Source organism: Ochotona princeps, chromosome 31 (genome assembly GCF_030435755.1).
Source record: "Ochotona princeps isolate mOchPri1 chromosome 31, mOchPri1.hap1, whole genome shotgun sequence".
Taxonomy (NCBI): domain Eukaryota; kingdom Metazoa; phylum Chordata; class Mammalia; order Lagomorpha; family Ochotonidae; genus Ochotona; species Ochotona princeps.
In genome coordinates, this window is record NC_080862.1 from 4,515,270 (window position 1) to 4,538,755 (window position 23,486).

General features: G+C 43.4%; 1 protein-coding gene across 1 annotated transcript in view; it reads right to left on the bottom strand.

The window, feature by feature from the left end:
* LOC101517012 (guanine nucleotide-binding protein G(q) subunit alpha) overlaps positions 1-23,486 on the bottom strand; it is a 220,883-nt gene that overhangs the window by 35,141 nt on the left and 162,256 nt on the right. The window contains exon 3 of the mRNA XM_004591786.2: positions 6,291-6,445. Coding sequence (XP_004591843.1) covers positions 6,291-6,445 — 155 coding nt within the window. The remainder of the gene's footprint in view (positions 1-6,290; positions 6,446-23,486) is intronic.

A 23,486-nucleotide genomic window follows, 5' to 3' on the forward strand; every position in this document is an offset into this window, starting at 1 on the left:
AAAGCCATATTCATGATCATACTCAAAAAAACTGAAGCACGAGCCCAGAAGTCAACAGCAATGACAACATCCAGGGAACTCCCGGGAGGACTTCAGGACTGGCAGTTGAGTGTTTGAGATGTGTGTCCTATGGCTAATGTCAAGGAGCTTGTGGTGCTGTAGGCAGTGAACTCATTTGACCTGTTGTCTCAGTGTAAAACAGCAGGTGGTGAGCCCCCGGAGAAACAACAGTAAACCCACAGCCATCTGCTGATCGAGTTCTTTGTCTAAAGATACTCAGCGCCCTCGGGCTTCTATCAGTCACACAAATGTTAGTAAGGGAATCTATACAGCTCCAAAGGATGTTAGGGTGGTTTTTATTCTTAAACAGAATTGGAAGAATGTATCACGCAAAAGCCAATTGCAAACTTATTCCCAACTATTTTTGTTTTTTCTGGAACTTCCCAGCTCCTTTGCTGTCTGTCCTTCGAGCCCTCCGATGCTTTATTACATTAGTATGTTAACTCAACAAAGCAGGAAGAGGGAAAGTCAAGCCAGCTGACGGTGTCCTTCAAACTGGCTCCAGCAAAAAGTGACTGCATGGAGTGTGTGTGTGTGGTGCAGACAGAGACGATCAGCTGAAACACTGCGATATTTCGGAATTAGCTGTGACTTATGATATCTTCTATCCTAATATGAGCAATACATGTTTAGAGAAATATGGGTAAATTTTCTTCAATGATACCAAAACAACAACAAAAAATGATTTTCCAATAAATCTGAGATAATTTTTCCTGAATATGCTAGGAATATAAAACTACCTAGAGGTAGTATTTATTTGAATAAATTATTTATGTGTTTCCTGGTAAGTGGCTTAAAATGCCTTCTCATCAACCTTCATTAGTGTCTCATCCGGGTATCTAACAACTGTTGGTTATCTACCTGTCCTCCGCCCCTGCACCTCCGGGGGTTTACATTTCACTCTGGTTAGAAACCTCAGCCTCCACAATAGGCAAATGTGCATTTGACTCCTCCTTTCGCTTAGTGATTGTGTCCTTGGACAAGTCACTCGATGCTTCTCTGATTTGGCTTTCTTTCCTATTAGATGGACAGGATGAGAAACTCTTGCCACTGTGCTTGTTCTCTGAGGATCGCACGAAACACCGAGTGAAAAGGAGCAAAGGCCACAGCTCAGAGTAAGCACTCCATCAACAGCGGTGACGTGTTCTCAGCGGCGCAGCTTCCCAGACCGCAGACCCCGCCAGCGATCGGAAAAAGACTCAAGCGCCTTCAGTTCTGGATCGTCCAAGCTCACCTATTAACATAGAAGCCTGTAGGACAGCCACTGAGCAGCAAACAGCAGTATTGATGGAACAGTCCGCTGTGCTGCTCAAACAGGAGCACTTGGGCCTGGAGCACACAGTGTGATACTTTGCGAGTCCTGGTAGCAGATGCAACAGATACTTGTGAAACACTAAGAGAGACGACATAAGAAGTGTCTTTGATGTTGGGTGTTGAAAGATAGAAGTTCGTCAGACATGAGAGGTACGCTTGCTCGGCCACTGCCCTCAGGGTTCCTGGCAAATGGCTCCTAATGGAACCTCCCAACTGGCAGGGTGTCCCCCAAATCCAAACCATCTCTAAAAGAGGCAGTGCTTAAAGAAGCTGGTTCTAAGTTCAGACCAGCAAAGTATCTCTAAGGTGTGAGAAGTCAGTTTTAGACTATCAATGAAGCATGCTTTATTTTAATGGCAAAACCAGAAACAAGAGCATGAGAAAACAGCACTAGAAAGCAGTGAAGATACTTCGGGGGAACGGACACCCTGAAAGTAAGGAAGGGAAAGGGGTAGCAGCAGCCTCGAATACAGAGGAAGGGGTTTACTGCAGGTGTTCTGTGCAAGTGAGCTCAGCACTGGGACGTGGTCATGCCCGCGTGTGGGGCCTACATCCCGGCCAGTGCCCTTGGCAGTTTACGGAGCATCAGCTGCAACCATGCGCGAGAAACTCACAGATCTCAACAGCGGACAGATGAAGTCAAGACGCCAGAGGTCTGACCCATGAAGAAAGAACGAAGTGCCCAGTGCTAAGAGGAGGAGAGAAGGGGCACTGATATGAAAGCTTTTTGGCACAGTGTGATCCCGGCATGCTGGTCCCACTGCTTGGGCACTGATCTGTCAAGATTGCTAAGGCATCCCTGGAAGCAACTAGAAACACAGGGCCAAGTGATCCAGGCTCCCACATACATCCCCTCAAAAGACAGGCAGGAGTCAACACCTGCCTCCGCTGCAGTAAACAGAGCTCCACAGAAAGGGAGCCAGCAAAACAACTCCTCAGCCTTCCTAGGTTCCATTTAGCTGAGTGGCCACATGTTCCCACATGAGCTGAAGAGTTTCAGTTCAAGCTTTCTGCTGCAGTAGAATTGTGTTTTTTTAAAGGTGTACAGTTATTTGAGACAGCAAGATGGGCAGGAGGAGGGCAGGGGAGGGGGAGTGAGGGAGATTGGTGGAGAGACAGAGAACAGAGGAGGGCTCCCATCTGTTGGTTTATTCCCCAAATGGCCGCAGAGTCAGGTGTGGGCCAGGCCCCGGCCAGAGGCCAAGGCCTCCATCCTGCACCCCAGCACGGGTGGCGGGAATGTGAGGACGCGGGCGCCCTGACCACTAGGCTAACCTTAACCACTTGTCCTCCTTTCTCCTCTAAGTGACCTGCTTTCGGTGCCAAATTATATAGTCACCATGTTATTCAGTTCATGAAGAAACTGCTGATTTTGAACATAAAATTGGAACATATACCTTTTCATTAGTGAATCTATTTCAGGGTACTCAGGCAGCACCAGCTGAGAAGAAAACACACCGCATGGGACGATGTCAAGGCAGAAAAACCGGCAGAAGCAGGAAACCAAGTCCGAATGGAATTATTGACTCTAGCAAGAATTACCACTGAAATTAAAAGTTTTCAATGTCGGGGCACATTTAAACTAACAGACTGATGGAATTACAACTTGTTATGAAGGATTACACTATTGTAACAATATGGGGAAAATCAGCTAAGGCGGGGGATCTGGGTGGGGAGAATCTCAGACCCTATATAATTGTACCATAAAATTCAAAATAAAATTTTTTAAAAAAGAAAAGTTTTAGGTAAGGAGTTGATGGTGGTCTGCGGACTGTCGATTGATATGCACGACAAAAGGAAAAAACGTAACTTTGACCTTCACGGATGAGCTCTCCTAACACTGCTGTAAGTTTTAACTTTATCAACCATGGGTAGACAGTGTACAACCATCCCTTTTAACGCATTCTAGTCACAATGCTCCAGTCGAATCTGAACAAGTCTTTAGAAAGCATCTTAGAGTTTATAGTGAATCCCTGAAACAGAAAAGCTTAATCAGGCAGATCCAGGTCGAATTTTTTCAACCAGCCAGGAGAATGCAAAATTGGTTTCCACTGTTTCAAATATTCTTCAGAGACAAAACTATACGCAATTTTTAGTCATATGTTCAACCATTTCAAAAGGGCATTTGGAAAAAGCTTGGAAATTGAGGTATAAACTGAGAATGGAATAAACAAGGTTGATGATTAATTTCAGAATAATATCACATTATTCACTGTACATGAAAATGTTCCATTTGTCCAAAGAGATGCACTAAAAACGTCTAAAGACATACAGTTGTAAGTTATCACTTAGACATAGAAACATAATTAAAAAAGAATTGTGTGTAGGGCTTGTGTTATGGCACAGTGGGTTAAGCTGTGGCTTGTAACACAGGCATCCCCTATCAGAATGCCAGTTCAAGTCCTGGTTGCCAGGCTTCCAGTGTGCCTTCTTGTTAATGTGCCTGGGAAGGCAGCAGGAAACAGTGCAGCAGCTCCCCCGTCGCTCACACGGGACAGCAGTGTGGAGTTTGACCCACCCTGCCCTCTGTGTTACAACCATTTGGAGAACGAACAAGTGGATGGAAGATATTTGTCTTTCTCTCTGCTTTATAAATACATAAAAGCATCTTTAACAAAGTCAGGCGTGTGTATACACACATAGATATGACTGAGAGAATTGACCTCTCCCTGTATATCCGTTCGGAGGAAGGAGACCTACATAACCAACAGTCCCTTGAAGTTTAGATGAACTATCAGCAGTTCACTGCCCCTACATCTTGGTCTGTCTCTGCCATAAGGGATGTGGCCGAAGAGAGAGTCTGTTTCTGTGGTGGGCTTGGCTGGCGAGGACAAAATTCCATTCTGCCAGCTTCCCAGGGTCATTGAGCTAATACAGGTATGCAGAAAACTCTCTTTGCTCCAAGGCAAAGCGGGACATCACACTCACTGGGAGTGGAGCAGGTCTAGAAGTCCATCAGTCTGGGGAATGTCCTCAGAGATGTAACGGAGCCTGGTCCCAAGTATGCAGCGACAGAAGCGGCCACAGGCAGCATGGGCATGAAGCAGACTCTTGGCAGGGGAGTGTCTATCCCAGGAGCAGGAGGCAGAATGGCCTTCTGGTGCGCAGCCACTCCACCTGCAAAGCGCAGCAGTGGTGAGCCACCAGAGTGCTGATTCTGGGAGCAAGATGCTCTAGAGGGAGAACAGGTTGCTGTCAAACTATATTAGAACCTGGGGATGGGGTCATACAGGCGCCAGGAAAAATAAAAGGAGGACTCATGGCCAGCAACTGGGGTGAGGGAGGTTGGGGATGCTGTGGATGGGGGTGCAGGGTTTAAAGTAAAGTAAAAATACAGGGGGAGTTGGAAACAACGTGCGGAAAATGGAGACTTTACGTTGGAGCTTTTGTTCATTGGTAGAGGTTAGGAGGGCGGGAAGTGGAGCGGAATCCAAGAGGCAAGTGGCAGGTGTGAACAGGCAGTTAGGAGAGACTTCATGAGCATGGAGCCAGAAGGATGGAAGGAAAAACAGCGATTCGGGGAGATGGATGAGAAGCCAGAACGGCAAAGGGAGCAGAAGGACAGAGGAGGCAGGACCGAGAAGACAGCTGGCCAAAGGTGGAGGGGGCAGAATTGGGATCGGACCAAAAGAGAATGTAATTTTTCCATCTCTGTACTTTCAGAAACTGATCCAGTGGGAGCTCAGTGAAGAGGAAAGGGAGGGTGGAGAGAGGGAGAGAGAAAAGAGAGAGAGAAAAGAGAGAGAGAGAGAGAGAGGAGGGAGCAGGTAGGATGGATAAAGGCAGGCAGCAGTGTAGCAGGACACAGGAATGACCATAAGCTCATATTACGGGGCCTTACAAGGGGTTAAGGTTAGCTGAAGAGACATTCCGTATCATGTTCCAAAATTATGTCATTCAGAATCAATCCGAGAACGTGAGAAATAATTTGACCAAGCAACATTTCTGTGGCTGATTTGAACTTAAATTTCCTACAAATGCCTGGAACTGGGCTGAAGGCAGAAGCGCTTAGATCTTGTGATGCCAATCAGTCTGATGGGACTTTTTAATTTCCCCGAGGTCCAGCGCTCATCCACTGAGTCATATTGTCAGCCGCCTAAGGCCGCTGGATATTTTGCACCCATTCCAAAACAAGAGAGGTGAATGCTGAAGTAACATAATTAATGTAGACAGAAATCTGGCCAACGACCACCCCAAAAAACACGCGCATTTATCAGGCGCCTGATTATCCAGATACTGCCCACACTGATGATATGAAGCCATGCCGGCCAAATCTGAACTTTCTGCTGGGCAAGATCTAATCTAGAGAATTAACAGAGCTCTCTAGGATGTAAATCTTTCCCAGGACACATGAGTTTGAGTGACAGCTCACAAAATGATTTTGGAATGCATGCAAAATTAGACACACACACCATTTTCATGCAGAGGACAATTTATTCTTAACCATAACAGTGGCTCTGAGCAAGCGATCAAAGTTCTGGTCTACAAAATGGATACTAGAAAGTACGTTTTATGAAGTTAGGAACAAATATATTTTTTTCGCAATTTTTAATTGTGTAGGTGTCTTCCAAAACACGAGTAAGATCGGAACCTGTATGAGAAATTATCGTGATAAGATTTCAGGTCACAGTGACACGTGTCGTTGAAAATGCCTGGTTTATAATATGAAGGAAGAAACAGGATGGGGACATCAGATTCTGCAAGTCGTCCATTTGTTTTTCCAACAGCAAACCACTGGAAAACGACTCTCCCCAACTCGTGCCACCAGGAAGACTGACGAGCTTGGCACACATTTCATATCCATACGTCCAAGGCTGGAATATTATTTACACAGTGCAGAACTCATAAGTTAGTGTCACTGAGCCCCCTCAACGGAAAGCTAAGAGAAAGAGCCCTGGGGCCTGCTGGATACTCACTATTTGGTGGAGTCCGACAGCTGATACTCTCGCCGTCTGTCATAGCACTCCTGGATTCCAGGATCATTCCATAAACTCTTTATTGCGTCTACATACGGGCTCTCAAAGGCAGATACCTTCTCCACGTCAACTTCCCAAACTAACTGTGCATGAGCCTGTTTGGAAAAAGCACAACAAAAACAGCAGCACTTTTAATACCGTCGTGATTACTTCCCAAATGGTGGGTAGCACATTTTATAACATATTCACTCAGGGAGCACCTTCCATCCTGCCGAGTACACTGGCTCCTAACGGAGCACCGCTCAGTATCTCCTCTTTTCCTTACAGATAGACCGCTCCAAGTCCTTCCCACCAGAAGACAGCTTCAGGCTCCTTGTTGACTGGGAGAAACTGGAAGATGGTCCCCATGACAGTAGGATTGGAATACTGCATACATATATCACTGTTTTTAAGCAAAGGCCACGATCCTAAGACAATTCATATTGTTAAATGGAAAAAGATTATGCTTAAAGTTTATTACTTTCAAACATACAATCGCCACAGCCTATCAATGTTATAGGTCTTTGCAGAAACTCAGCAACATTCCTCAACTAACCAGGAATGGTTTTCATACTCCATCTTTAGGAGAGAGCATAAGGTTACTCCAAAAGTTAATAATACCAATTTAAACTGAATAATTCCCTACGCACTTCCACAAATCCCAACTTCCTAATCTATGTGCCGTATCTACGTCATCAGATTGAGTCCTCAGACTTTTTACAATGAAAAGAAAAAAACCCATTTTTCCTTATTATACTACATTTCAACAAAATTGAAGCAAAAATGTTTTACGGCCAGCCTTGAAATTAGTCTCTAACAATTCCAGAAATATTAAGTTTCAGGGAATGTTATATGCAAATTATACACACATATAAAATATGCAAATAAACATAATAACTCATCGCCTTGGAAACTGGAGGCAGATGGATAGCAATTATTACAATAGTCCTGAATTTGTACAGTAACATAAACATCTAAACTAGGTTAGTGAATGGCTAGTATGATCACATCAGCCAATTTGTTCATTTCATAGAACATTAAGCAGATAGAATTTTAATAAATTTAATCCACAATGGGGTCTATCCGGTTTCAGTTTTACGTTGTCTTCCTACAAGTAGGAAGGGTCCCAAATCAATCAGCTATTTTCAACTTATGGTTTGAAACAGCTCCACACACTGGGACTGAAGAGAGACGCTCCCTTGTGGGATCTGCTGTCACCCACTCTGCAACTGAAAAGCTCAAGCTGCGTTCTCTTCCTGGTCTTGAAAAATGGATCCCAGAGCTGCTTTCTTACTTGGCCCCTTTTTGTCTCACCAGATCTAACACCAGGCTGGAATCCTGCTCGGGACTCCCACTTCCGGTGGGCCTACCTGAACTTCCCTTTGAGAACCACCCTTCCAACACCAGGAAGGACTCCCCAAGGAATCCTCCATGGTGTGCTCTGTTGGGTCTTGCAGAGCTTGTTGTCACCTCCTGGAACCCAAAGGCTATGCTGGACCTCTCTGCTCTTCTTTGCCAAATTAGACCTTTCCCAGCACAGGAAGTTTAATCATTCTATCTACCCTCCACAGCAATGTTCAAGATCAAGTTTCAATCCTTTCCTTTCTGCCCTTGCTCACGACAGCAACTGTCCTTGACGTAGTCCTAAACCAGATTTCTCACAGCTATCACATTACTGCGGATTTCTCCCGAAGGTTCTGTGAGTCTTGGGGAGTTCACAGGCAGACACAGAAGCCGGGACACAGCCAAGGTGCTTCCATGTTGGACTCGGTCTCGGGACATGGTTTTGAGCATGATTCTACTACTCCCTGTGCCCCAGGAAAGCTGTGTAGCCCTTCCAAACCTTCCTTCTGGTGGGGACAGAGAGTTGTCCTCTGGGGCGCTTTTACATGGCGCCCAGCATCTCAGTCACAATACTGCTTGTCAGTCATTCTTGCGAGGTAGTCTGCCAACCAGCATCATGGGTGGTCCCTGAGAACCCGTAAGAAACACAGATCCACAGGTCACACCTTTGACTTGCTGAGGCACGGAGCCTGGCAGGGAGGTGCACCGACCACATGACTCTGATGCTTGTAAAAGCTCAATAGTCATTGCATACTGCAAAGACTTGCTATTGGAGACTGAACAGGAGAGAGACTCACAGAGCCAACATTTGCTCCTTAGCAAGCGCCATTAGTGATGCTCATAGTGCTGGACCCAAAATGCAACGAGCCAGATCTAGGCAGTGGAAGTGCTGAGCATTGTAGCACAAACAGAGCAGGCAGCTGCTAGAGGTCTCCAACTAACTACCCATTGGGAATGTAGATTCACTATGGGTAGACCTTCCAGTATTTTCCAAGAAGATAAAAAGTCTAGTGTCTCCTTTGAAATACTTTCAATTTTACATCTTGAAACGTTAGTTAAAAAGAAAAGAAATGTGGCTAAGTTGGATTAGGGAGTACTTCCTTGCAGAATTTGTTCTGGAAGATTCTTCTCTAGTTTTTCCCCTAAGCTTGACTGTATCACTGAGTTCCTCACAGAACCTAGAACATGGTATGTAGGGAGCAAGTAACATGTTGACAAGTGAATAATCTACCAACACTTTACCACAGTTGCATTTAAAACTATTCTATTGCACATAGTAAGGAAAGGTTGAGAGCCCTCTCTGAATGGTATAGCGCGACAATGATGATAGGAGCTAGTCTAGGCAGGATTTCTACAATGAACTTGACTCTCTATACCATGCCAGCCATGCCATTTGGTGGGAGTTTGGTTTCTGTTTGTAAAGCAGTTGTTTTCTGCCAGAGAAAACAGTGTCTACATATCACATTTTCTTCCCTATGGCAACGATGAAAGGTTTATTGGAGGTCAATGAGATGCCAGGCAACACAGCAACTAGGAGAACTGGCTGCTGTCCACTATGTGAGGGGTGTGTGTGTGAGTGTGTAACAGTTCCTACAGATGGCAAGGCCAAGGATTATGGGCCCCAGGACCTGAAACTAGAGAAAGTATTTGTGTTTCCACCCGTAATTCCAGTGGACTCTAAGAGCATTTAAATAAAGACAGTTCCCAATGGTGTACAAACATGAAAGTTTCCCCAAAAGGCTTCCCAGGAATGAAACTACATTCTAGTGCCGGAAATTCCTACAAGTTCCTATTTCAGTCTGTCCCTGCACACCTGGTCTTAAACCTGAAGTTGTGGTGCCCCCCCTTCCTTGCTGGGTGGTCTTTGAGAAGTTTCTTTTCAGATGCTGCTCCATACGTGATCCCTTACAGGATAGCATTCATGACTGTCTTTCCAAACTTAAGCACTTCCACACGTTCTCTGTATTAACAGTTACATTCTGACATTTCCTTCTTTCAAGCCATACATGGATGGAAGAGGCCGTGGCTAATGAGTTCTAACTTATTTTAGGGCCCATGATAGAGTGAGTATATAAGGATACATTGGAAAAAAAAAAACTCATGGAAAAAAACAAATGAAAAGGTAAGTTTAGGGGCAGGTGCTTGGCAAACCCAGATTCTAAATGGAAGAGTCAGTCTGTGGACATGGGAGCATGAATGGTAGTTGTCAGGACCCCTGGGAGGCTGGCAGGAGTTTTAGCCGGAGCACTGTGAGAATGAACTAGCCGCACTCAGCCACAATGGCAGAATTCTAGGGAAAGATCACATGGACACCCACAAGATGTACCAACGTGGCCATGCCTTGTTTTCAGGACTCAATAGTCACAAAACTCAGGTAAGACCGAGCTGTGTTGGTGTCTCTGCTGACCGCTTCTGCCAGGGGAAGCAGGCTCTGCCACAGAGCGCCCTGCCCAGCCCACAGCAGGGCAAGGCTTCGCATGAAGTAACAAGGACCTCTTAGACTCTTTGGGAGGATGTTCAGAAACTCATTAACAGTGGGAGGTGGCTAGAGACTGGAATGTCACACCTATTTGGGTCGCTACACTCCCCGCCAAGGAAAGCATTCCACATTTACTGCAGCTCCTGGACCACATCCCCAACTCATCGGTCCTGCCCTCTCCGAAGGGATGACCAGTGCAAACAGAGGGCCCCTAGAGTGGGAACCACCTCAGAGTGGCTTTTAGTTTCAATGAAAAGAACATAGCACACTGCTTTTATCCTGAGGCTTCTTTCCATTTTTGTATTTGACTCCACAGAAAAAAATTAGAAACTGCTAAATAAACTGTGAAAAAAAAAAACGCTTTTTTTCTCCTCTGCTGCTCAAAGGAAATACAGAATACAATGATGGGCTTTGAGACAACAGCCACTCACTATTTAAAAAACAAAAGGAAAAACAGCCCTCAAGATCCACAGTATGGCTCCTATACCCACAACCTTTTGCGACCTTAAGCAGGTCAGCCAAGCTTTCCTTTGCTCCAGTGGGAAAGGGCATTCTGGAGGCACTTCCATCTCCAGCCTCAGAGCTCCTATCACCTCTCAGCATAAAATGCCTGCTGACCAAATGGCTTCACCTCCAGTGACTGCATCATGGCCCGCATAGCTGCCCTTCTTCCAGGGACATTCTAGAAAGAGTGACAGCTGTTGTTGTTGCATCTTTTTATGAGTATTACTGCATAAACGGCAAAGCGCAGCACAGTCACGCTGAGCGGCTGCCACGGCGGGCTGGGCTGATGTCAGCAGTGACTCATTTCCACACGACAGCCACTGCACACTCACGATACAACTCACGTTTCAGCAGTCACAGCCTTCTGTACGACACAGCCTTCCAGAGTCACCCCGAATGTGAGAGATCCAGTGAGTGGAGCCCTCCAGCGAGCCACTGGATGCGTGCTACGTTCCCACGCTCCCTCCATGAGCAGCATTCAATTTCCCACCAAGAACTTGAACAATAACTTGACACCAAACCAGGCTTCAACTACAAAGCTGATGAGGACAGGTCCAGTTGTCTTTGGGCAAGTTCAGCTGTCCTGTGCCTCAGCTTTCATTTGAGGATAATAGTTCACTGTGGAGCCATTGGGAAAATCAAGAGAGATGGAAGCAACAGGCCTGGTGTAAATTCTATGATTACTATACAACTTCATGGCACCTCAAAACTATGCACTGACAAAGTGAAAACTTCTTGTTAAAAAAAAACGTTCCAGGTAAGGAACTAGAAGTTAATTAAACTGTCACAAATTATTCCAGTTTTAAGATTATACAAGCTAACTTAGCAGCCCTTTGTTAAATATGCCTTTTTACCATGAGATTTTTATTTTTAATCTCTACCTTTAGCCACTAGTTATCAATGAGGCAGGTGCATTGAATGAGGATAAGGCATTATGACCCTTTCTACATGTGCTCAAATAGGTTTCTTTGGTTTTCCCTGGTTTTGCTTCCCCCGGCCTCTCCTTGCCTGCTACACAGAGCCAATCCCTACGGGGGTCGAGGAAAGACCTCTCCTTCCGCATTTGTCATGTTACAATTATCAGCATCCGTAACACTGCAACTCCAAGGAGGGCGCACACGGATGTAACCACATGGTCCCAGGATAGAGAATCTTGCCCTGGGCTCTCTTCCATCTTCAGGTCAAAGTAAAATCCTGCCAACTTGGAAGTACTGCTTGTTAATGTCTTGATCATGAGGGTGACATAATTGCATGTTTGTGTGTGTGTGTACAGAGAATGAGAGAAAACACTAACAAAGCCCAGTTAATTTCCACAGAGTTCATACAGAAACCATGGCAATAAATCAAAACAAAAAAAGGGAAACTATTAATTTCCTGCAAGAGTCATCAAAACTCAAACTCATTAGAGTATATCTGTTTGGTTGCTGTCAATCATTAGTACCTTGGGATTTCAATTGCTGCTTACTTGATACATGGGTTTTGAAGTCAAAGTCACACAAACGGTGGTTAACGCTGAACGTGGAGCCTGAAGCAGACATCCGTACTGCAGGACGCAGAAGCCGTGCTAAGGGAAGGAGGCTGGGACTCCAGCAGCCTGCAGTCGAGGTATTTTTGCATTTCCCAAATTCGTTTGATTACGCCCCCTTTGGGGCTTCAGATCTGTTCAGATTCCACTGTGAAAATACGGGCTAGAAGATGAGCTCCCTCCCAATCACCAAGCACAGGAAGATTTCACAGAAGAAAACAATTCACAGACCGGTCTGGCTACTCGGGCATCCTGGGCAAAGGCCTTCCTGACGGATGGCTGAGATCACATATCGCATGTGGTTCGTTTCCTGTTAGGACTTTGTCAGGCCTGTGCCCTACAGCCTCATCAGCCAGAGGGGTTTACTGCCACTGCTCTGGAATGCTGCTGTGTTTGACAACAGCAAAAACAAAAAGAGCCTTCTCTTGGGCTTGGTCAAAATGAACCTAATATGCTGCTTAATGATCCCCACCCCAGATCCCACAGCCCCACAGAAAGAATATACTCTTCTGTCACTTCTCATGTGAAACTGGAACATCGCAGCTTCAGAAATTCCAGAAATCATGTTTGGGGAGAACTAAAAGTAAAAGGCTTCCTTTCCCAGAACCTTGGGAAAGGAAGAGGGGCTTACAAATGCCATCATATCTATATTTCTCTTTAACTCAGATAACAAAAAGGCCCGTTCCAATAAAAAATACTAAGGAAACCACAGCAATAATACATCTTTGGTAGTGAATAGCTACAATCTGATTAAGAATAAAGAAAGATAATATAAGAACCTACATCCCACGTGACTTGTTTTTTTTCTAGTTGGATAAATATTGAGTTATTTAATAATCTAACTTCGAATGAGGACCCCAATTTCAGCAGGATTACATAAGAATAATCTACTGTAAAGTTTCTTGGACCAGTGTTGAGAAACTGGTAACTTTTTACTGGGAGCATGATCAAATAGTTTATAATTTCTTTTTTTTTAATTTAAAAGCCAGTGTCAAGCATGCTGCGGTGATGATGAAGTATAGCTTCTGCTGGAGCACAGAGCCAGAGAGCCATAATGCTAAGCGACTCTGATACAAACAAGTATCAGACTCCCTGCAGGAATCATCCTGTGTGGCAACAAGGATGTGCACCTCATAAAAGGAAACCAGGATCCTGTGGTCCCTCACTCCCACCGGGGAGCATTTTTCCAGGTTTTAGTCCACAGAGAGTTAAAGAACTTGCATGCTGAGTTCCAATGCACACAGGTTCTAACCAACACCTCCAGGTATGTCAGGCGGTGGTTCTGCACAGTGGGGGTCCCGTCAGATGGCCATACTCACAGCCCTGTGGCCTTGGAGTCAAACTGTTCTGCCACTTACTTCCTGTGGGTCCCTTCTAAGCCTTGACTTTGGTTCCTATTGTGAACTAATGATAACTACTTCACAGTATCACTGTGAAGCTGAAATGAATATACATGAGACAGCACAGTAACGAGCACATACTGTGGGCTCAGGGAAAGCTAGCTATACTTCACTGTAACTCATGGGAAATCATGGTGAAACAGAACCCCCTAACTTTCTCCCTTTCTTGGAAGTCAGTGAACCAACCCTTTTGGAACTGTCACCTTTTGCAGATCTCTTTCCAACACTGAAAAATAACTTTTATGGTTCCTATGAACATTATCACCTTTGCATCTTAAGAAAAATCCAAATGTCAATATACTGTATCTCCATGTTGAGTTCTTAAAACATACCAAGACTATAGCCTGATGAAAACATCCAAACGGATGGACATGAAAACTCTACCAAATACTTTATATCCACATGTGCGCCTCCCCTAGAGTTTCCACAAGATTTCCATAGAAAGCCGAAATGAGTGAGGATGCAGCTCCGGTCACGGAATTAAACCAGTCCCAAATCACCTTTATGCATCTCGAAGGCCAGCAACCTGCACTGCTTTTCTGGGAACACAAAAACGCATATTAACTCTTTTACGGGCTCTAAGCTATGCTGAGTGTATCTATTTTTGAAAACTCTTACATGTAACTTCTAAACTTGGTTCCGCTTTCCTTTTTACTCAGATGTGGCCATATGAGCCACAGTCCATTTCCATTCTGATCTTCACTCCAAAGAAACTCTATGGAAACTGCCTCTCAGAAGCAGATAACCTTTCACTGATCCCCTCCGTGCCTGCGAAGAACAAGGAGTGCACCACTTCTCCACTTACATACGTTTTAAATATTCTAAACTCCTTATTCCTTTGTGGTAGGACACATCAACTTTCTAGACTATCACCATCTGCCATTAAACTAAGTCTCTGGGCCCCATGTGATAGCGTAGCGGCTAAAGTCCTCACCTTGAACACACCGGGAATCAGATGGACATCTATCCTTGTTGATCCTGATTTTATTGGTCTGAAAATTGTCCGAGGATACTCAACAAGACCCACTGGCCTAACAGATAAATTCATCTTTTAAATAAAGGGCATATATAACCATCCACAGAATGTAGGGAGAAATTATGAACACCTATGTGTTCACTCTTCAGATGGGAGTTACTATGCTTTGCTTTTGAAGCATGGGCTGACAAGCGGCACCCTCGCTACCTGAAGCGCCTGTGTGGTTTTCAGGAGTAAGTACATCGGGGTAGGGGAGAAAGTTCCATGGAGCCCTTACTCTATTTAGGTGAGTGACAAACTCTATTTCTGAAAATACTAAAATCTTGACAGGAAACGGGAAGGGGGATAATCCTGGCTACATTATGAGCCACTAGAGATTTCTCGGTTACGAGATCAAACCACTTACAAGAATTAAAAAACTTAAGAATGCACAGTTTTCTTTAAAAAAAAAAAATGATGTTTGTTCCAAATATGCTGTCCTTTCTTGCTCTCCCATCATGACAAGGGGATCAAGGAACAACCTAGCTGGCAGAGACTTGATAATAAACCTAAACACATTTCATGTTCAAAGCCAAAGAGCATTTTTACAATGAGTGAGCATTTTTACAATTGTTAGCAAACTTACTCTGTGGAAAGAGCATTCTGAAAATGAATAGTCGGCAATGTTTCCAATGTGAAGTGATTTTGCTGTCAAAACCAATATAAGGCGTTATACAAGGTATGGGGAAAACTATGTGTAAACTGCAAAAATGTGGAGAAAAAAATCCCTCAAAGAAAGATTTCACAAGAGATTTAAACCCATTTGTTAAACATGAATCATGCAAAACCTTTCAAGTAGTTTGAAAAAATAGCTTGCTGACATAAGCAAAGATGGGAATTTACAGGAAAACTTCAATTAGAATCTATGCATAACTGCTAAGCAGGTAAAAAGGAGCAGGACAGTTTAGTAAGCACAGCTTTCCATGTGCAGCTACATATCTTGGGTGTCTCTTTATCTGAAACATTAAAAGTACTGATTTAAACAGAACTTAGGACCTGACCACTGATACAGTGTCACAAAGGATCAACACTTGTAGTTAAAATATTTTGACACAGAGGACTCAAACCTCTTACAAAGCACAATTTTAAGAAAACCCAAAATAGTTTTGGGGGGTACATAAGCAGCCTTTTATATTCATGTTAACTACAAGCAGGTTGGACCATACTCAGTATAGGGTCCACTCTGGGTCTGCAATAAGAATCTACTCCAAAAGCAGAAATCTGTAACGAGAGGAAGTTTTGCATTGCTTGTTACACACACTGATTAACAGCTGGGTCAGTGGTGGCGGGGCAGGAGGCAAGGAAAATTGGGGAGTCCTGTCCCAGAAGAGTGGAATCCTTCTGATTTGTTTGAAACCAAGAACAGAGGATTCCTTGCTGGTCCACAACTACACATTTCACCGACTCAAAGAACAAGAAAGAGGCTTTACTCCCTGACAGCCTTCCCCTAATGCCGCTCTCATTTTACGCTTTTGAAACGGTGGACACTCAAGTGACCAGGACTAATGACTTGGGGGGTGGGAGGAATGTGAAAAATCTGTACCATTTCAGCAGTACAGTATCAGAACTAGTTACACCAAATCAGCACTTGAATCACTAATGATACATTCTGATATAGTAGCTATGATGGCCAGTCAATGGGAAGTGGGAAAATGATTAATTATTATCACTGTGTTATAAAAAGCCTCAGTTAAATATAGTGCAGTGGAAAACTACTAGACAATGTTCTAAGGAACAGGAGATGCTCATTTTCATTGTGCTAGAACTGTTTCATATTTTATGGATCATATTTGATTTTGTTGTGGGAAATCACTGAATATCTTGATCTTCACATTATCATGCCACAAAAATATCCATGTATAAACAGATTGTGCTTCACCTGATCATAGAAATGGTGTTCCTGCTTTTGTGAGATCTGACCCTTTAGAGCAAATCTTGACAGAAACAGGAGTGTTGCAGGCAGTAAGCATTTGTGAGCATTTTCACATATTAAATTCCCTTCTGTCTCCCAAGAGTGTCAGTAGGGTCTCACCCAAATACACATGCCAACGATGTAGGGATGTCTTCCTGGCAGGTGTTCACATACACAGCTACACTCTTACATCAGCAACACTTCTGAGGACAAAGCTACGTGAGCCTGGTCACCCCAGACTGTCAGGTTCTTTGCAGCCCAAGGGGAAGCGCAGACTCTGAAGCCTAGCCTGCTGGCATGCGAGGGCTGCATCGCTCATGGCTTGTCCTTCCCTGTTCCATAGGAAGGCAAGGCCTAGCTGAGTGCAGGCCCACAGGAAAGGCGGAAACTGAACCAGCTCCCCCAGACGGATCTCCTCTGACCCCAAGGAGCACCTGCAGGACGTTGTAGCCTACTTTTCAGCAACATGTGGCGGTTTTACTGCTACGGCTTCATTTTCACTCTTGAAAATACCATCTTCAAGCTGGACTTTTCCTTCGTGCTGGGGGCATCTCTCTCCGAAGGCAGTGCAGCCCTAAGGGACTCCCAGGGGTGGCTTTGAATGGCAATGTTTCAGACACCTGAGAAGTAAGCAACTGGTAGGCACATTCTCAAAAAGATGTGATGTGTCTATGTTGTATAATTTCTACCCCATTAGATGCTCATGCTAAAGAGCATTTATGAACCAACCTATTTCTCCATGATGACTCTGCCCAATGAGGTAACGATGGCTTTGGGGAACCAGGAAGCACCCTCGCACCCACGTTTTTAATCCTCCATGCTACTGCTAACCAGGCAATATGCTCAATAAGGCAAACAACCAATGTTTTGTGTTAAATCCTACAGTTGCCACAACTTCTTTTGTGGAAATGGACTCCGCACAAGAAGCTGATCCAACAGTTAAAGTATGAAAGACTTGGCTATTCTAGAAAAAAAAAACATTTTTCTTCCAACATCTAAGCAAAGAGTTTCCAAAATTCCTAAGTCTAATAAATTAAAACCACATGGAAAATGGTGTTGAGTTTTTTTCCTTTTTCTAACAGAAAAATATTTACATGTATATAACAATATAGTCAGAGCTGAGATATTGCGTATCAAGAAATGCTATCAGACTTCGACATTGAATGTCAACTTTTCTCAGTGTTAAATTAGTAGTAACAGGTGCACAATTAGTTACTATCACATCACAAGGCAATCAAATTCCAGGCGCAGACAGTGATGGGGGAAGGACACAAACATGTAGGTACTGGAAATGCAGTGGTCTTCCTGTCCAACTGGCAGTGAGAACTGCCCTTAACCGGGATAAAACACCACACCCCATGCCCAATCTATCCCTAAACAAACAAAACCCCCAAAACTTGACTGGAGTGGTGCGACAGTAAAGATCTACATTCAGGTTGAACTGATTTTTCTTTGTAAATGTTTTATGTATTTGGGAGGCAGGCGCTGGGGTAAGGAAGGCGGGGGACCACTGTCCTGTCTGCTCAGTTGCTCCTCAGATCACACAATGGCTGGGACTCAATCGAGGTCTTACACATAGAAGGCTTCCGGGAAACCAATTTACTGAGCTATCCCACTACCTGTCCGCATGAGCAGAAGGTTGGGGTCAAGAGCTAGAGGCAGGCCCTCTGATATGCCATGTGGGTATCTTACCTGCTAAGCTAGCCACTCATCCAATTTTTAGGAGAACTATACAGACAAGCCTTGCCATCATTTGATTAGTTCAGTTGTCAGATTCAGACTTCGAGAATATAAAAATAAATAATATAGTTCCCTTTCAAACTGCTAAGTAATGATTAAATTCTTCCAAAAACAGTTGTACAGTAACTGTCAGCTCTTCAGATGAGAAAGATTAATGAAGAGAGGAAAATTGAAGACGTTAAATCTACTGATTTAAAATACCGGCAAAGGGCGGCGCAGTAGCCCAGCGGTTAAAGTCCTTGCTTTGCACTTGCCAGGACCCCATATGGGCACCGGTTCTAATCCTGGTGGCCTGCTTCCCATCCAGCTCCCTGCTTGTGGCTTGGGAAAGCAATCGAGGAAGGCCCAAAGCCTTGACCTGCATGGGAGACCTGGAAGAGGCTCCGGGCTAGCTCAGCTCCAGCCATTGTGGCCGCTTGGGGAGTGAATCAGCGGAAGGAAGATTTTCTTCACTGACTGTCTGCTTCTCTGTATATCTTTCCAATAAAAATAAAGTAAATATTTTAAAAATATGGCACAGAAATTTTACTTTTATGGTATAACTTTGAATCAGAGAACTTTTTATGTAGCATAAAATTTCACGCTAATTGTAGAATATGTGTGTTGACGTTACCAGTTGAGCATGTCTAAGACAAAAATTAGGATCTGAAAGGCTCCAAAATCATTCAAAGGTCAAAGAATTTTGGATTTTCGGATTAGGAATGCTCAATCTGTAATAAATCCTATATGTTGGCTCTAGTAGTATGTATTGAAATAAACGATATATGACAATTTACACAGACATCACTATTTAAATTAGCAGTAAATCCTGTTTTAAATCTACTGGAATCAAAACTATAAACTGTCAATTTATATGCAAACTATTACCATATCCACTTAAACTAGTAGTAAATCTTTTTATCTGTAGTATTAAAATTGTGAAAATTATGCTTACAGAAAATATTTTAATATTACTCATCTGACAATCTAAGAAAGTTCATATAATCATCGCAGACTGGAAGGTGGGCAAAGGAGGAACAGAACATAAAGTCTTCCAATTTTGTATTTTTTTTGACAGCAACCAATAAATATATAAACCTCAACTGAAATTATAGCTTGAAGAAATATTATTTGAAAACTTGTGATTAAAAAATACTTATTTTTATGAGGAATGTTTAGAAACTAATTCGCTTTGTGAAGACAGTTATATGAGGAATTCAATGATTTTTCCTTACCATCCCCTTAATTTCTTTCCATGACTTCTTAGTGCAAGTAAAATTAATTATATATACAAGGCTCATTTAAAAAAAAGACATGATAATTTAATCATGCTTTCTCTTCCTCCATCTGGAGTAATGTTCACCAAATGCTGATGACAGCTTTCTCAGGGGTGGGATTCTGAGAAACTTTTTAAAAGTTCTTTCTTTATAATGATTAAAAAATTTCAAAAAAGTGTATTTACTTTTCTAAAACAGTAAAGTTCGGATTCTAAAACCAATAACCATCAGGATGACTTACACATTCATTTACATGTCATATACGACAGGAAAAGATGTTGAAAATATTCTAACTAAAATCATATTAAACACTTTTTTAAAAATCTAACTGCCTAAAATAAAGTAATAAAACCAATAGAGTGAGTTTAATTTTTAGATCTTTACTAGCATTTTCTGATTGTTCTACAATGAGTTGCATCAATCATGCAACTTATTACTTATGTGTATGCACATGAAGCCAAAAACGCTCACTGAGGCATAGCTGAGACTTTTAGTGGCTACTCGGAAGATAAAAGATCTCCAAAAGGAAGCTTCAACTTCTGAGAGCAGACTCTTCATGACAGATGTGTGACTCGAGCTTACACACCACCCTCCCCACAGAGATCGTCTTTGGGTCTTGAGCTGAGGGTGCTCCTGTCACTGTCAATCAGGGCATTCACTGGTGCCAGTCTCTGCGTGCCCCAGGTGCGTGATGAACAGCCCTAATGTTGGCAGCTGTTATGGCAGCCGGTGAGGCATCAAAGTGCTTCCTGAACTCAGCGTTCAGCAAAACCCAAAGTCAGACTTGATGAACGAAAATTTTGTAACACTTCATCACCACCCTTGATTTGTACAAGACTGATGGATAGCCATCCAAATACTCATTTATAAGACAGTAAAGAAAGCAATCCTTCATTAGCTTGACTAAATTAATGAAGGCTGATATGATAATTACTGAACCCAAAGTCCTGGTTGTACTGGGTCACTAGAGAGAGAACGATAAGACATCAATCACTTCCGAATTAAAGCTTGCATCCTAAAGCTCCTGTCCTGCTTAGGTCTAGATTCATTTAAATACAGGTTGGCTAGCCCTTACCCAAAGTACAAGAAGTATTTCAGATTTCAAATATTGCCCGATGTTGTGATACCTGCCTGTAAACATGGGGCCCAATCCTATGCAATGAAATTCATTGATAAGGTAGTTTAGAACAGCATTTTTAATGATCTCATGCTTGAAGCAAAGCTTCCTGGTGTGGAATTTTCCACTTGTGCTGTCAGTTTAGTGCTCATTAAGCTTCAGCTTACGGAACAGCTCTGATTTGCTCATCAGTGACATTCAATCTAGACAGGTTTCTCTAAAGAGGTCTGGATTCGCATTTGACCATGAACTGCCTGGTACTCCTCCTGGAAAAGCCCGACAGCCGGACAGAGCTGTCTCCCCGAAACATCATTTGCCCCACAAGCTGACGAGAGAAGCCTGCAAAGCAGGGAGACCAGCCTGGAGGTCTGGGATTGTCTCTCTTTTTCTTGGAGGAAACAAGTGAGACTGGGGTCCGGCTAATTTTTTCTAATCAAAAGCAACAATCTTAGCCCAGAGTTGGTTAAACTCCTGAATATCATTCACACCATTCTGATTAAAGAACTGGAAAGCACGCAATAAGCATTAGAAACTAAGTGAACACATGCACCCATAAATGCCTTCCTTGATATTTTAGCATTTCTGTGTCCATGTTAAAATGACGGAGAGTTTTGTTTTGCAACATTTCTGAGAGGGCCAAGTTCAACTTTCGCCTGTCTATTTCACTATCTTCACTAGCAACTGGGGAGTATAACCTTTCTAAATGGCTCAGTGACTCATCTTCAATTCATTCTTCCTGTCTGGGAACGTGGATGTGTGTGTGTGTGTGTGTGTGTGTGTGTGTGTGTGTGTGAATGCTCAGTAGTACATGTTTTATTGTTAAAGAAGATGTCACCTTCTTCCTCTGCCAGTATGGATGCACAGTGCACTCAGTAAATGGCTAACTGAACAATGTCTTTTTAAAAACCAACCTGGCATTATGGTAGAAACCACATACTCCTAAATAGAACATTGGTTCCTTAAACACACACACACACCAAATAATGGACTGGCAAACAGGTAGGTGCAGACCGTTCTCTCTGTCTCATTCTTGAGCGTGATTTTGTTATAGCTATATGCATTTGACTGCTTTATGATTGCCTTATGTATGGCCTATGCCTGAATCAAATGTTTTAAATCAAAAAAGGAAGCAATGGATGAGTGAGTTCACAGTTCTCCCTGGTTGATGTTTTAGACCAGATCAGCACAAACATGCCCGTCTCCAGAGTAGGGGGCACAGAGGGATCACAGACTAGGAGTTGGCAGTGCCAGTTCCTCCGGCTCAGAACCCAACATGACACTTCGTCCTCCTCCTTTTCCTACAGGGACAGACGAGCAGGCAGGCAGGCAGGAAAGCGTGTCAACAGGGGCTTGCACGCTAGAAAGATGAGATTTTGAAAGAGAAGCTGTCCACCTAGCAGAGCCTGCTGGGCTCAAGCTGCTATGTACAGACCAGAGACGTGAGGCCTCACGCATTCGTGCTTACAAAAAGTCAGCCCAACTAAACTGGACTGAGGCTCAGCCACACACACACACAAAGAATTCTTAATAATATATCCTGCTCTCCATGGGAGTTCATGCCAACCTATAAGGTGGGGGGAGCCTGACCTTCTGTGCACAGAACCCAAGTCCTGAAGAGCCTTTCTTAACTGTGTGGTGCTGAGAAACTGGCATTCAAAGCTGACACTGGAAGCATTCATATACAAAACAATCCAGCACGTCACACTGCAGTCAAATTTTGCATTCGCACTTCTTGCAAGGGCAAATAGGAGGAAAAAAAAAAAAAAAAAGCCCGAAGCTCTTGGTGAACAGCCTGACCGTGGGGGCATGATTGGCATGGGAACAATCACCCTTCTGCACTTTTTGTGCAATAAATTGGGCAAAATCACTGTAATTTGCTATAAATTTTTTTCGGGTATATTTCTCAGAGCAGGCATTGTATTTTGTTGTAATATTCTTTTCCCCTCTTGGCCCCTAAGGTGCATCCTAGAGAATTTATACAAAAGAAATCTAGGAAAATCATGATTATTTTAGAAGACCTTTAATAAATGACTTAATTGCTACGTTATTAAATGCCTAAATGCCACCAAAACAAATAATATGCAAATTATGTTATCTTTTAAAGAGAGCGTGGTCTTGGCAAAAGCCCTCTAACATATGACCTAATATTTATTACACAATGTGCTTTGACAAAGCACCAGCCGAATAACTGAAATTTTATTTGTAAAATATAAGGAGAAACGGAGTTGTTACTAAGTCATTGATAGGAATGTCCAGGGGTTTCTTGGTAGTAAAGTTGCAGAACCCTTCACTGCCCCAAAACATGGCTTTGGTCCTGTTTATCAGAAAAGTTGGCATGACAAATGCCAAATGACTATAAATGAGGGTGATCTTTTTACTCATCTACAGCTTAGAAATCATTTCATGACTCGGGCCTGCAAGTTCAATTTGCAACCAAATCCCCCTAGGGGGAGTTCTCTGCTACAAGAAATGGCAGGCAGTTCAACTCTTTCTGTTCACACAGAGCAGGCTCAGCCTTGTGATCCCTCCTTGCTAGCAGCTGCTTGTCCAGGGAGGGGTGGCGGCATCCCCTGCACCTGGTGCCCTGATGGAAGAGGTGATTCAGACTTCAGGGAAAGCTCCAGTTCACAGCCTGATCAGCCCCAACAGGACAGTGTGAGCAGGAGCGCTCCCATTCAACAAGCCACATTCCTTGGCCAGGACAATGAACCCAGTTCTTATTGAAACCTGTTTCGACATGCTGGAGGGAGGAATGTAGAAAGAACCAAGGTTGAATATTCATTTTACTTAGAGAGCATTTAACCTCATTTAAGAGACATTTTGCTTCTGCTTTTGACTTGCTCTAGGGAGATGCTCTGTGGAGAA